We start from the raw sequence: 15311 nt of genomic DNA on the forward strand, positions 1-15311 counted from the left end.
AGACCTCATTACTACACTGCTCAGCTGTTGATAGGCAGGGACCCAGGTCAGAGTTCCAGGTCAAATCTCCCACTTTGGGTCTCAACATTCATTTGGCCACTAAAGATGAGGCTCATATGAATTCTCTCTCCATGTGCTCTGCCATAAACCATCTAGGAGATCCTGCCTGGTTACTTAACCTGCACAGACCCAAGTTCCCTGCCTGTGAAGTGAGAAATCTGAACTGTTTGATCTCTGTGGCTTTAGGACATTGTGATTCTCTGTTCCTGCTTTTAGCTATACTTGAGGCAAGTAGGCACAGCTACATTTTGTGGGAAGGAACCGGGAAAGGATAAGAAATAATTACTGAGGATGATGAAATTTTATCCATTCCAGGATTGGCTCTGTAACCACACAGGCCTTCTGGCCCCACCTCTGAAACTGATGGGCAAACCACCTAGTAATCCTGTTTCTATTTTTGCATTGTTACACTCAAGTCAAAGAGGTCACCGCATGCAGCTGTACATAAAGCGCTGGGCCCTTTCCCTTTTGATAAGCTAACTATCTGCCCTTCTCTGGAGCCCAGGGATGGCCTCTTCTCCACAATCAAAATCATTCCTCAGCCCAGGTGGGTGGCTGCCCCTCTGTCCTTGTCCCGTCCTTGCTGGCCGCACTGAGTGTGCTTCACACAGATGATCTTGGGAAGACTGTGTGGCCTCTGTGTGCCCCTGGGTACATCCTCTGGAGAAGATAATCATTTGCATCCCTCTGGGAATGTCTTCTCTGTGAAGAAATGCCGTGTAGATACAATCATGGCTTGTCTTTCTTGGTAAGGGAACTGCTTGTTATGGTCCTGGTTTGTAAAGTCTTATAGTAAAGACAGTGTGGCCTTTATATTACCCTGGCCCCTAAGATTATATTCCCAAAGAACCAGTGTCCACTATCATTTGCATAAAACGCCATTCCATCTCTACTTCTTTTATGCCCGGCTTTGTGTCTGCTGAATGTTCCTGAACTGGATGTGTTATCTGCTTCACTTTCTCTCTGGGCCTCTCAGAGTCAGGCCTGCAGTTCTAAAAGACTGAATTGGCATTGAAACCTCCAGCATGACTCACGTGCTCTACCCTCTGCCTGGATAGCCAGGGTAGGTTGCTGGCAGGGACTCAGAAGTCCTTTAGTAACACATTTTTCCTGAATGACTTCTACCCAGGTGTATGGCAAATGCTTGCTTTCATAGCAAACTTGCTCCTAACTAATTGCTTCAAGTCCCTGTATCCCTACAGGAGATATGAGAAATCATTACCTCATATGGCTAAGAATAGAGCAATTATCTAGTAAATACTTTCTATAATAATAAAAGCATAATGTGCTAATTAGATCAGACGTCCTTCCGGACGACCTTCTGGACGAAGCTGGGGCTGCAAGGGCCAAGCCCCTTGCACGAATTTCGTGCATCAGGCCTCTAGTACTTCTATAATTAATTATACACACCATATATAGTCTGAAAAGACTTCTACCTCCAATACCAAAATATGTCTTTTGTGAACTAATTCCATAAAAGTTGAGCTGCCTCCTCCAAGAATGATTATATATTTAAACTAGAGGCCCGGTGCACAAAATTCATGCACGGGTGGGGGGGGGTTGGTGTCCCTCAGCCCAGTCTGCACCCTCTCCAATCTGGGACCCCAGTAGGATCGGGCCTAAACGGGCAGTCGGACATCCCTCTCACAATCCAGGACTGCTGGCTCCCAACTGCTCGCCTGCCTACCTTCCTGATTGCCCCTAACCGCTTCTGCCTGCCAGCCTGATCACCCCCTAACCACTCCCCTGCCAGCCTGTTTGCCCCTAAGTGCCCTCCCCTGCAGGCCTGGTCACCCCTAACTGCTCTCCCATGCAGGCCTGGGTCCCCCCCAACTGCCCTTCCCTGCAGGCCCGGTCACCCCCAACTTCCCTCCTCTGCCAGCCTGGTAACCCCTAACTGCCCTCCCCTGCAGGCTTGATCACCCCCAACTGCCCTCCCTTGCAGGCCTGGTCCCTCCCAACTGCCCTCCCCTGATGGCCATCTTGTGGTGGCCATCTTGTGTCCACATGGGGGCAGGATCTTTGACCACATGGGGGCAGCCATCTTGTGTGTTGGAGTGATGGTCAATCTACATATTACTCTTTTATTAGATAGGATAGAGGCCGGGTGCATGGGTGGGGGCCAGCTGGTTTGCCCTGAAGGGTGTCCTGGATCAGGGTGGGGGTTCCCTTGGGGAATGGAGCAGCCTGGGCGAGGGGCCTGTGGTGGTTTGTAGGCCAGCCACACCCCCCAATGACCCAAGCGGAGGCCCTGGTATCTGGGATTTATTTATCTTCTACAATTGAAACTTTGTAGCCTGGAGCAGAGCCAAGCCTTCTGCTTGCTCCATGGTGGCAGCCATTTCTGTTGGGATTTATTTATCTTCATTTGAAACTTTGTAGCCTGGAGTGGAGGCCTAGGCTAGCCAGTTGCAAAAGCTTGGCTTTCTCCATCGCCGGGGGCAACCCTAGCCTCCTGCTCTCTCCAGCTCTGTGGCTGCCACCATTTTGGTTGGGAATTATTTATTTTCTATCATTGAAACTTTGTAGCATTGGGTGGAGGCCTAGGCCGGCAAAGGCAGGTGGAAAGCTTGGCTTTCTCCATTGCTGGGGAAACCCAAGCCTCCCTCCTGCCATCCGGGGCTGCAGACATCTTAGTTAGGTTTATTTGCATATTCACCCCTGATTGGCTTGTGGGTGTGGCTTGTGGGTGTAGTGGAGGTATGGTCAATTTGCATATTACTCTTTTATTAGATAGGATTTGAAAATAGTTTCTACTCTATCAGTGATTTTGAATCTCTAAATAGTTATTTTGCTTCTTTCTAGGGGTGGACACGTGATTTAAGAGGGGATTTGTAACTTTACTGCTTTTTTTGTTTTTATCATAGTTAACCATCCATCACCAGTCACACTTTCAGCTTCATTTAGAATGGAGGTTTCCATTTGAAAGTATTTGAAAAAGAAAAGGGAATTTCACAGCACTATGTAGGAAATGCAGCAGACTTGAGTGGAACTCAATGATTTTCTTTAGCATTTTGATTATATAGGCCTATGAGTTCAGATGAATCAAAGTAAAAATGAAAGTCAGCAGGCATGATGAAATCAACCGAAACTACTGCAACGCTTGGTCGGAGCCCACAAAAATAGTTTCTTTCTCTGAGACTGGGGGACCTAATTCAAGAGACAGCTTTTGGGACTGTCATCACTCAACAGTTCAGAGAGAGACATTTTTCAATAATGGATTTGGGTTTTTAAACTGTAGCTTTGCACAGACTTCAGTAAATGACAGTAAGTTAATTTCCACAAACAACAGATAAATGCACTATACCACTTTTTAAATGATAAAAACTAGACTTTATTCCCCATATCATTCATGTTGTATAGATAAATGGATGTGAGTGGGTGTGAGGGGTGCTGGCATAAAACCCAAGTGACATTTTTTTAAACCAATCTGATCAGCAATTGACTCATGGAAGACAGTGGAATTAGGGAAACAACCCTGCCCTGTGTGGAGAGAGCTGCTTATGCTCTCTGCAGTCATTCCTCCTGGAGTCTCCTGGAGGCTGCAAGGGTGTGTAGAAATTTGTTGTGTAAATGACATTTTAAAAGAAATACTTTGTTCATTTGTAAACAAAGGCTAATATTTACCTTACGCACCTCAGGGGTGAGGTGCTCTCTATTCAAGGAAATCATACATTGGTAAATACTGGAAAATGCTATGATGTGGAGCACTCATCATTAGTGTATACATGTTAGAGCATCCTTAAAGTGAAGGTGGGCATTAAAACTGCTGACTGCTGACTGCTACCTGGCAATTCAGGTACGAGGTATAACATTCTCAGCTGTCTGCGGAAAAGGAAGTCTGTCTTTCTTTCTGTCTGTCTCTCTCTTTCAGACACAAAAGTATTCTACTAATTACAATTAAATATTGGCTGTGCTTTTATTTTCACGGAGTATCAGGTAAAACACAAATCAAATCTCTGAAGCTAAGCACTATGAGAATACTGAAACCATGTAGTGTCTACGAATCAGATAGCTCTTTATCTTATCAACTGTCCTCAAAATGCGTATAAGAACAAAAGCCTTGGGAAAGAAATGCAAATGTGCTGCCCATCATACTTTACCTGTCCTCTATTTCTAAATATAAAATCTACCTGAAATATACTGGTTATCACTTCTTTCTTGAGTATCAGTTGCAATAATTTTACATTGCAAAATCTAATATTAAATCATAAAACATTTTGTGTTTTTCAATATTTTTTCATGTGTATTTCTTAAAATGTGGTTTGAACTTCTTTCTCTATTCTTTTTAGCAGAAACCTTTTTTAATTTAATTTTTATTATTTTTTTAACATTCAACATTATTTTGTACTAGTTTCAGGTGTATGGCATAGTGGTTAGACAATTACTTTACAAAATGTTCCCCCTGAAATTTCCAGTACCCACCTGGTACCATACATGTAAAGTACCATACTGTACTTTACACCCCCATGACTATTTTGCAACTACCAATCTGTACTTCTCAATCCAGTCACCTTTTTCACCCAGTCCTCCAACCTCCCTACCCTGAAAGCATGGATGGACCTAGAGGGTATGATGCTAAGAGAAATAAATTAGTCAGAGAAAGAAAAACACTGCGTGGTTACCACTTATATGTGGAATCTAAGGAACAATATAAACGAACAAACAAAACAGAAACGGACTCATAGATATAATGAACTTCTTTTTCTTATCCCCCAGAGTACCTAGTAAAATGCTAGAAAAATAGCAGACACAAAATAAATTTTTCCTGAGGACTGATTTAATTGATTAAGAGAAAACAAGCTACTCAACTGGTAATATACTCCCACATATACTATTTAACGTAGCTATCACCTTCACTTTAAGAATGGTAACAAAAGTTTGCAGAAGTGGGGTTTTTATAACTATACTGAGTTAATCAATTACTTAATGGAAACCCTTTCCTAATTCAAAGCTAACTTCAGAATTAGAACTCATAAGTGTAAAATATTTTACCTATATATATTAATGAGTAACTGTGACATAAAGAAAATTATTTTCATTAGATAACATGTAAGAACCTGCCTGTTTTATTTATTACTATTATTTTTTATTGACTTTAGAGAGAGAGGAAGGGAAAGAGGGAGGGATGGAGAGATAGGGAGAGAGAGAGAGAGAGGTGAGAGAGAAACAATGAATCATTTGCCTCCCACATACGCCCTGCCTAGAGATCGAACCTGCAACCTAGTCATGTACCCTGACTGGGAATTTAACCTTGACCCTTCAGTGCATGGAATGATGCTCCAACTAACTGAGCCAGATGGGCCAGGGCTGAGAGTGAAACTATGCTCTATCTCTCAAAATTCCTGTTTAAAAATGCAGATTTATTATTATTTTATGTCAATACTTTTTCTTAAACAGTTAAAACTAAATTCCTTATTGCACAGTTCTACTAAGCCAGACTAGACAAATGAAATATTGTTGTTTAATAAATGCATGATAAAGCTCTTTTGACCAGTCCCCATTTTATATGTAGTTCTTTCATTTTCTCCATGTAAGAAGAGAAAAATCAGTACCAACTCCATCTCTCTTCTGTATCAGGAATACTGCCTTGCTTAACTGCTGACAGCCTCAATTTACTAAGTAGTAAACCATTAATATGAATCATTACATTCCTTAAGACACTTCTATGAGTGGCCGCAATAGTTTATTGCATCGAGTAGGTCTGATTCTCCCTTGCTTTATGGACGTGGTGATAATATTCCACCTCACAGAATGCTTTGCTGGGAGGGATCCAGATGCAGGCACTGAAATCTTTATGGCCTCCCCAGGAGGAGCTGGGACGCAGGTGGTATTCTCATTGTCACAGCCAAGCAAATGGGGAGTTTGCCTGAGGTGTCCTGGCAAGTCAGTTATTCAGGGAACAGATCTAGGTTTCCTGATTCCTCACACACAATCACAAACACATAGAACTCCCAGGGGACAGACAGGAAGAGGGGAAATGACATGCAGGATGCTCCTTGCAGAATCCTCACAGCAAAATGTCACCATTTTCCTCTGACAGCACGTGAAGCACACTGAAGGGTACAAGACAACATAAAATCCTAATGGTGCCCTAATTAGGTGGGATCATCATTCTAACTCCCAGCCTCCCACAGTCGAAGCCAACAGCCCCCAATTCCTCTCTGTGGTGCCGAATCCGGAAAGCTAGACATAGCGACAGAAAACATCTTTGGCTTACAAGGGACTATCAAGCTCTGATGATGATGAAATTTGATAGCAATAATGTCAAGCTTTACATGACCATAATCCAAGTTTACAGTGATACATGAAATCATAATGCTACTATTTATATCACCATCAACCCAGTTTATGGTGCTATCAATAGTTCTGCTAATGGCACTAACAGCAGCACTCAGTGGAATCACAGCTGTTGAGTGCCACTTTTATGCTATTAGCATCATCGCTATTTACATATCACCATAAACTTAGGTAGTCAAAGTTGTTAGATATGAATGTACAAGGAAGATGGATATCCACATTTTATGTCCCGATCTAGGCTCCTTGGACTGAAGACTTTATGGCTGTCTCCTCTTTTTGTGTTAGGTTCTATCTAGCTCTCCATTGGGCTGTTTGCACTGCCGGATGTTTCTGTAGGAGTTAGAGAAGAGCAGTCTGTTTTCTGCCACGCTCTGATTTTCTGGGAAACACTATATAAAATTGCCAAGAAAGTGAAAGCCCCAGCTGCTGGGCAAACTTACTGTCTCCTTGGCAGCGCAGGGGGCCAACACTCAGTTTCGCTTCTGAGCCTTGCCGGTTGGTGTCTCCAACCACGACCTGGTTCACCGGCAGGTGATCTTTGTAGGATAAGAAACCAGCGTCCTTCCTCCTGAATCACATGGAAAGAGAAAAGCATCAGGAGGCTGAGTCAGAAACATGCATTTTCTGTTCATCATTTGGGTTGTCTAATAATTGACCACATTCCAATAAATGTTCAGAAGTTCACGAAGTAGAACCACCGTAAAAGAGTTGTTTTCTCTCTTCCATCGGTTGGTGTTCAGAAGCAACTGTGACATTTTCACCTTCTGGAAAACAGAAGTGACACCCCAGTTTCCAGAGTCACAACCAACATGCTGCATGTTATTCTGGGTCAAGGGCAGAGGACCATGCTGCTTGAAGAATACACACTAAGTGCTGAGCATACAGGCAGAGTTTGCTATTGTCATGGAATCAAAAGTTCAACAAAGTCAACCTTACCACTTACATAATACATAAAACAAAAATTCATTTAAAACAAAGCACCGCTTGGTCTACTTAATTGCTTTGAAGTAGTTGCTTCCCAGGCTTTCTTTCCTGCTGTGCATTAGCTAAATAAGGGACATGTTTTTTTTTTGTCCCTTTATCTCTTCTTGTTTATTTTAACTGAGTTTATGGAAAGTTTCCAACACAGAGCTGGTGCCCAATAAGTATCTATTTCCATTATAATGAGGAGTGAAGCTTCAGTTTGGCTTTCCTCTTAGATTCCTTCTCCTGTTTACTGTATACTTACCTTGTTTCAGGTCTCCTAACTCTACCCCATAGCCTCCCTAAATTAGGGAAGAGAACAAGGCTAGTTGCAAAATACTGATTCTGGGATGGAACACAGACATCCAGGAGACATTCTTGGGAATGGACCCGAGGTAAATTATGAACAGCACAGGTTTCATTCACCTTACTAGGAAATCCTTGCCCCTACATGCTGTTTGGTGCTGCTGAGGTTGAGGGATCCCCTCATTTAGGGCTGGATGGATGGTAGGTACAAATTAGTATAAAGTCATTCCAAAAATTTACCTTTTCCCATGCTTTATTGCACTGTTCAGTCTGCATGTAAATAATGATTTTGAAATTGTACATACAGCTGATCACAGAAAATTAATTTTGGATAAAAGAATGAAAGATAGCTCAATAATTAAGTTAGATATTCACCATTTACATTTCTTGGTAAATAGTGCAGAGAATTGAGGTGAACCAACTTGGAAGCCTGCCCTTTAAATGCTATGCAGTTAGGAGCTTTTATTTATCCCTCTGACCTTCTAGAATGTCAGAGAATACACACTCCCTCATGTATCAGGGAGATCACACAGAAATCCAGGAAAGAGTCACAGAATTTAGACAGTGGGCCTCAAACAAATGTATTTTACAGTGTCTTGGTATTTCATTGCTTTAAAATTTCCAAAATAAAGGTTATTTTAAAAAAATTGTTTATCAGCCCTAACTAGTGTGGCTCAGTTGGTTGGAGCATCGTCTCATATACCAAGAGATGGTGGGTTCAATTCCTGGTCAGGGCACATACATCGGTTGTGGGTTTGATCCCTGGGAGGCAACCTATCAATGTTAATCTCTCACATTGGTTTCTCTCCCTTCCTCTCTCTCTATATATAAAAACAAAACAAAAACTCATTAAAAAATTGTATATCAAATCAGAAGACCACCCAGAAAGCACTGTGATTCTTACTGACACTGTAGCTAAAATGACCATACCTCAAATATCTTAGTAGAATCTTTTGCAAACCCAACTTCTTTTATTTAAACTTCCATCAATTAAAATCATGTCAGAGAAGGAACAAAGCCTTTGACTTTAAATATGATACTTAATGCTTCCTGAAGGAACAAAACAAATGAACATACTTTAACAACATACTGTAATCTGACAACTGACTAGAAATGATGTGTGTACTCACTCCTATGGAACTTCAGGCTGAGATTCTCTACAAGTTCATTATCACTAAGAATTACATGACTCTAAACCAGGACTTCACAAACAAAGTCCCAAGAACCATTTATCTTGTTGCCCCTACTCTTATGGCCCATGAGCTAAGCATGATTTTTTACATTTTAAAAGGTTGAAAAAAATCAAAAGCAGAATATTTTGTCATGTGAAAATTGCATGAAGTTGAAAGTCAGTGTCCATAAAAATGTTTTAATGAAATATAGCCACAACATACATCATCAACATGCCTCCTGTTGAGTACTTGTGATACAGATCATATGGCTCTCAAATCCTAAAATGTTTATTACTTGGATCTTTATAGAAAAAGGTTGTCAACTCCTGCTCTAAATAACCACTCTCTACCTCATTTTTTGGAGATTTATTGAGCAAATATTCCACAAATATTCCACTAACTATCGTGGTAGGAAACTGTCATATTAAAGACACAAGTGGGGAAAGAAACCATTTAAACCACATTTATTTAATCCAACACTGAGAAATAATTTAAGCTTATTAATACGTAATGTTTCTATTGGTTTTGTACTCTGTAACAGGCAGCCATGTATCACTTTTGGTACAACACATGTATATTCTGAAGGAAGACTGGGTGCTCTACAGCCTGCTTTGAGAGGATTCTCATTATTTAACTGTCCTAGGAATTAGAAGATGGTATGGCTATACTAATCTTCTCTATATATAAAAGGCTAATATGTTGTGTCCATCCAGTTGCTATGATGCTCAATTACCACTAGGGGGCAGACTCTCAACGCAGGAGCTGCCGTGATGCGCACTGGCCATTTACAGAGAAATGGCACCATGGACCAGGAGCTCACAAAGCAACACTTGTCTTCCCCCAAGTGGGACACAAGCCCCGCCACCACCCAGGAGCGACACCCCACCAAATTGCTGCTGACACTGCCGAGACCCCGTGGCGCAAAATGTGGCCCACAGCCCAGCCCAGCAATGGTGGCTGTGGGCGCCAGGTAACGACATCATGTAGCAAAGCCCGGCTTCCTTTCCCTAGTGACTAGCGTCCTTGAAGTTTCTTCAGCCCAGGAACAGAACTTGCTTTACAGCCAGGTGGAAACATTTTACACATGCCTCATCTCATTTGATCCTCACAGAAGTCCTAGAGCAGGTATATAGGAGACTCGGTAGAATCCATTTTCTTTTCATTAGCCGGAAAATGGAGATTTAGAAAGCTTAGAAACTTGACCCGACTGAAAAGAAGTAAGAAATGGTGGACCTTGAAAATAATTTCAGAATATAGTCAAACACTGCTGCAGTTAAATATTTTACCCTTTGTTCTCCCTGAGGGATCTAGAATAATAATCTGCTTCGTGTTGATATTTACTGCTGTGTTGCTGACAATTACCTGAAAGAGAAGTTGGGGTGCTTCACTGGGCTAGTAAAAGTTTAGCTAAATCAGAAAGCAGGTCTAATTAAGCAAGCTTATTCTATATCTATAAAAGGCTAAATTGACTCGTGCATGCGCGATACATATAAAGTTCTCACTGGCACCAATCGCACACGTATGTTTCAATCTATCATTGTCAATCATGAATTTGGTTGACACTTCTATTATAGAGAAAGGGTGAATAGCGATATTAAAATATTTCTTCTAATTAATTTCCTTTCAATGTGCACGAATTTGTGCACTGGGCCACTAGTACAGAGTAACAATGAACGTAAACTGTAATTAAAAAAAAAGATGGGTATGGCGAATTTTTTTATTTTTACTCAAGGATGTTTATTGATTTTAGAGACAGTAGAAAGGAGAGAGGGGGAAAGACAGAAACACTGATTGGCTGCCTCTTGTATGCATCCTGACTAGGGATCAAACCCACAACCTAGGTATGTGCCTGACCAGGAATTGAACTCACAAGCAACCTTTTGGTATATGGGATGATGCTCCAACTAACTGAGCTACCTGGCCACGGCAATGGTATGGCTAATTTTATAAAAGATCTTTGAACGGGAGACTCTCCATGATATTCTGTAATACACATAGAATCAGTATGTATTCTTTTGTGCCTGGCTCCTTTTACTCGACCTTACATCTGTGAGATTTTTCCATGCTATTTATTAAAAAAATATTTTACATTAAAATTGTGCTTTTTAAAACAAATATATTTTAACTGATGAGAGAGAGAGAGAGAGAGAGAGAGAGAGAGAGAGAGAGAGAGAGAGAGAGGAAGGAATAGGGAGAGTGAGAAACATTAATTGGCTGCCTCCTGCATGCCCCTACCAGGGATTGAGCCCACAACCCAGGCATGTGCCCTGACTGGGAATTGAACCAGCAACCTCTCAGTGCACGGGATGATGCTTAACCAACTAAGCTACATTGCCCCAGGGCAAAAACTGTAGTATTTTATTTTTATAAAAGTGTAATACTACACTATAATGAGAATGAACATTCTCCTGGTGTCCTTTGGTTTGGTTCCAGTGTTTGGCTATTGTGAACATGGCTGTTATGAACATTCTTATTAATGTGTTACTTGTAAGGGCTCATTTATGTTGGGCATTAATCCCAAAGCAGAAATACTAGATCATATAAATAGCTCCAGTATATACTTTCATTTACGCATATGTTTAGCTTTAGTAGATACTTTCAAACAATTTTCCCAAGAGCTTGTATCAACTGATATTTCCACCAGCAGTGTATGAGAATTTAGATCTCGATTCATTTATGATGAGTGAGCAAGTAATTACTTTATATCAAAACTTGTGCTAATTAAAGAACATTGGAAAATAAATGTTTGGAATTATATATTCCAATCATTATGAAATTGTTTTGTCAAAATTGATATACACACAATTTTATAATAATTTTCATATCTACACATTTCCATAACTTATAATTTAAAAATCTTTATAATCATCTTATAAATGTAGAGTTCCAGTGGGTTTTGGATTTTTTTTATTTTTTAAATCTTCACCAGAGGATATTTTTTTTCTAATGATTTCTAGAGAAAGTGGGAGAGAGGGAGGAGGGGGAAAGAGAGAAATATCCATGTGAGATAGACACATGGACTGGTTGCCTCCCACATGCGCCCCTACCAGGGCTGGGGAACCTGCAACCAAGGTACATGCCCTTGACTGGGAATTGAACTTGAGACCCGTCAGTCCACAGGCCGATGCTCTAACCATTGAGGAAAACTGACCAGGGCTGGACTTATTTTTAAATAGTAAAATGGGTCACTATTCAATTATTTTGCAAACTGAACTGATTAACATCAGAGATGATAGAAATTTACAAGGCACAATTTATCAGAACCTTTTCATTTCTGGTCAATGAAACTGAAAAATGAACATCATGATTCATTAGGTAGACTCAATAATGTACTTTTATTTCGTGTGATATATTACCTTTAGTTAACACTTTTGAATGTTAACTCTGATAGCCAATAAAATTAAGTATCAAAATGAACAAAACAGAGAGTTAGATATTCAAATCAGTAATCCAAGTTATGTAAAATAATGTGTACTCAATCACTCTGCAGTTACTAAAAATTAGAGTAAAATGCATGCATAATTTCTATTAATATTTTAGAGAAAATATTGATTTCAACTTTATTTTAAAAAATGTGAACTGGTATATTATCTTTATACTTAATTTTGTGTGTTTGAAAAAATTTTAAGGATAAGGTAAAGATAAAAAAATATAAAGAATAGTACTTAATTTACATAAAATAATAATAATAGGCCATCAATCATTGAGAACCTATATATATTGGACTACTTCTTATATATAACATCTAATCTGAAATCAATTCTTCCTTATCGGCATTCCTATCTTCACTTTATTGATGAGAAGGATGAGACTCAGAAAAGTTATCTTGACCAAGGTCATCTGCTCATAAGTGTAGAGTGTGGATTCAGATCTAGATTATCTGGATCCCAAATGAGGATTTCACACACACACACACACACACACACACATACACACACACACACACACACACACACACACACACACACACGAAAGAAAAGAAAAGAAAAAGGAAAAGGAAAAGGGAAAAAACAAAACAGAAGAAAACTGAAAAAACCACAATGTCAGTTAAAAGCATTTGTCTTTTAATTTCAATTTATGATGAGGTGATAAACTTATCTTCCTGAAATGTCCAGGTTATTTATTTGTAGGTAGTAAATTTAAAGATATCTGTAAGTTTTTTTACTCACACAAATCCCTTACTTCATTAACATATTAAGTAAAAAAGGCCTAGAACAACCTCATCTCCAAATTAACCACTGATTTTAATAATATGTTAAAGTTTATAGAAGTATGCAGGTCAGCGAGGAGTTATAACACTTAGCTATTTCCAAGCAAACAGGAAAAATAATTATCAGCTGAAAAAAAAGATAAAATTACCGCCTCAATCATTTTTGATGAGGGATCTAAATAGGGCTCTAGAGATTTTAAAGTCACAAACAATAGTGTGTGAAACTCATACAGCAGTGGACTGTGCTGGAAACAAATAGGCTGTGGAAACAAATTCAGGAATGGCAATAAAGTGGTTGGACTAGTACAAAGTTTCTGATGTGATGCTACAGCACAACCCACCACCCACTTCTAAAAAATTATGTGTGGGTGAAAAGAAAATAAGCTGAGATCTAGAGAGGGACCCTTCACCACACCTGTAAGACCTCCATCTTAGCACCTGTGCAAAAATTATTTAGCTAGCAAAACAAGCCTTCCTTGAAAGTTATGATCTTTATAAATTGAGGTCAATCTAATTTAGAGAGATAATCAGTAACTACAGGAAGTCTCAAAAACATGTATACACGCTTTAACAACTGATAGGTCAATTGATGTTTCTTTATTTTCACCCAGACTAAGCTTTGAATAAAGAAAATTCATTCTAAAATGTTACTGGAAGTTTGAAAACACAGTTGAAGTACAAACACTATCTTTATAATTACTCAAAGTATATATACATTTTTGGGGGAAAACAGGGTGTCCCAAAAACATATAGATACTTTTAAAAGCTGGTAACTAAATTTTCACTCCTTTTCAGATTTAACTAATTTGCAATACTGGGTGAAGCCAGACTAAGCTGTGAACCAAGAAAATTTATCCACAAGACTTTTTTTATGTGGATACATAAAAGATAAAACTTTATTGTACAAAACCAGCAACAGGTGACGAATTGAGGGTGCACAAATACCGAATGAAATTATTCTTGATGTTTGCGATTACATTGCTTTGCATTATTAGCAGTGCCTGGACCAGAATGGTCATCAGTTTGAAAACAGGAATTGACAAAAAAAGTATTCATTGCTATAGATTATTTTAAATATTGGAAATGAACTGTATATTAATAATACTAACTTAATAATCATTCAAACTGTGTATACATTATTTTGGGACAGCCTATATTTGCCATGTTAATATAGCCTAATCACATCTGTTAGTGGGCCTGTACATTAGAAATATTCTATCGTCCATTTCAAAGAGCTCCTGAATTCTGAATCTTGCATAATCTGTCTATCAGCATTGTTATTATAGTAAAACTTGATTCTATGGATTTTGTCTCTCTAACATAGCATTATTGTTACTTTCCTTCAGTAACATTTTCCTGAAGAATTCTGTTTTACACGGGCTGTTCTTCCCGTGCCGCCTTTATTTTTTTTAATTTTTTAAATCATACTGAGAAACAAACAGCCTCTAGGCAGTTGAGTCTTGCCTCTAGCTCAGTGGAAAAAAAATCTACCCGCCCCCCCCCCCCCGCCTTCACCCCTGAAAATAAAATCCCAATAGGCTTCTGCAATTGTGAGCCTGCTTTTCTACCAGGTGTTATGAAAGGGGGCACTCTTTGAATCTACTCTACAATTCCAGCAGAGACGAAGACTTCTCCTTTGTAAGGCTCTAGAAATACTTGGTTATTTAAGAAAATAATCAATTATAGTCAGTGAGCATTCATGCATTACCATCACAGCATTATCAAAGCTAGAAGTTTCTGGAAGAATCCAGAAAGTCAAAGTTTTAGCTATAGAGGCATAAGAGATGTAGAAATGGGAACTAGACACATGAAAATATGCTGAATATTATTAGTCATCAGAGAAATGCAACATAACTACACTGAGATGGCATTTGACTCACCACAGAAGCTATAATAAAAAAGACATAAAATAACAGAAATTATTGTATAAAAAAGACAGAGAAGTACATGAGTTGACAAGGATTTGGGGAAACTGGAATCATATGCATTGCTAGTGTGGTTGTAAAGTGGTATAGTCACTTTTGAAAACAGTTTGGCAGTTTCTTTTCTCTCTCCATTTTTTTTTCTTTATTGATTAAGGTATTACAAATATGGCCTTATCCCCCATTGTCCCCCATCCCCCCAGTCCTGCCCTCACCCTCACCCCCTGTTGTCTGTGTCCATCACTTATGCTTATATGCATGCATACAAGTCCTTTGGTTGATCTCTCCCCTTACCCCCACCCTCCCCTACCTTCCCTCTGAGATTTGAGCATCTGATCGATGCTTCTCTGTCTCTAGATCTGTTTATATTCAACCATT

General features: G+C 39.5%; 1 protein-coding gene across 1 annotated transcript in view; it reads right to left on the reverse strand.

Moving 5' to 3' along the window:
* Positions 1-15311, reverse strand: part of CNTNAP2 (contactin associated protein 2) — a 1332959-nt gene that overhangs the window by 313526 nt on the left and 1004122 nt on the right. Inside the window, exon 15 of the mRNA XM_054726631.1 lies at positions 6801-6928. Within this exon, the coding sequence (XP_054582606.1) occupies positions 6801-6928 (128 nt within the window). The remainder of the gene's footprint in view (positions 1-6800; positions 6929-15311) is intronic.

The sequence above is a fragment of the Eptesicus fuscus genome, chromosome 14, assembly GCF_027574615.1.
Source record: "Eptesicus fuscus isolate TK198812 chromosome 14, DD_ASM_mEF_20220401, whole genome shotgun sequence".
Classification (NCBI taxonomy): domain Eukaryota; kingdom Metazoa; phylum Chordata; class Mammalia; order Chiroptera; family Vespertilionidae; genus Eptesicus; species Eptesicus fuscus.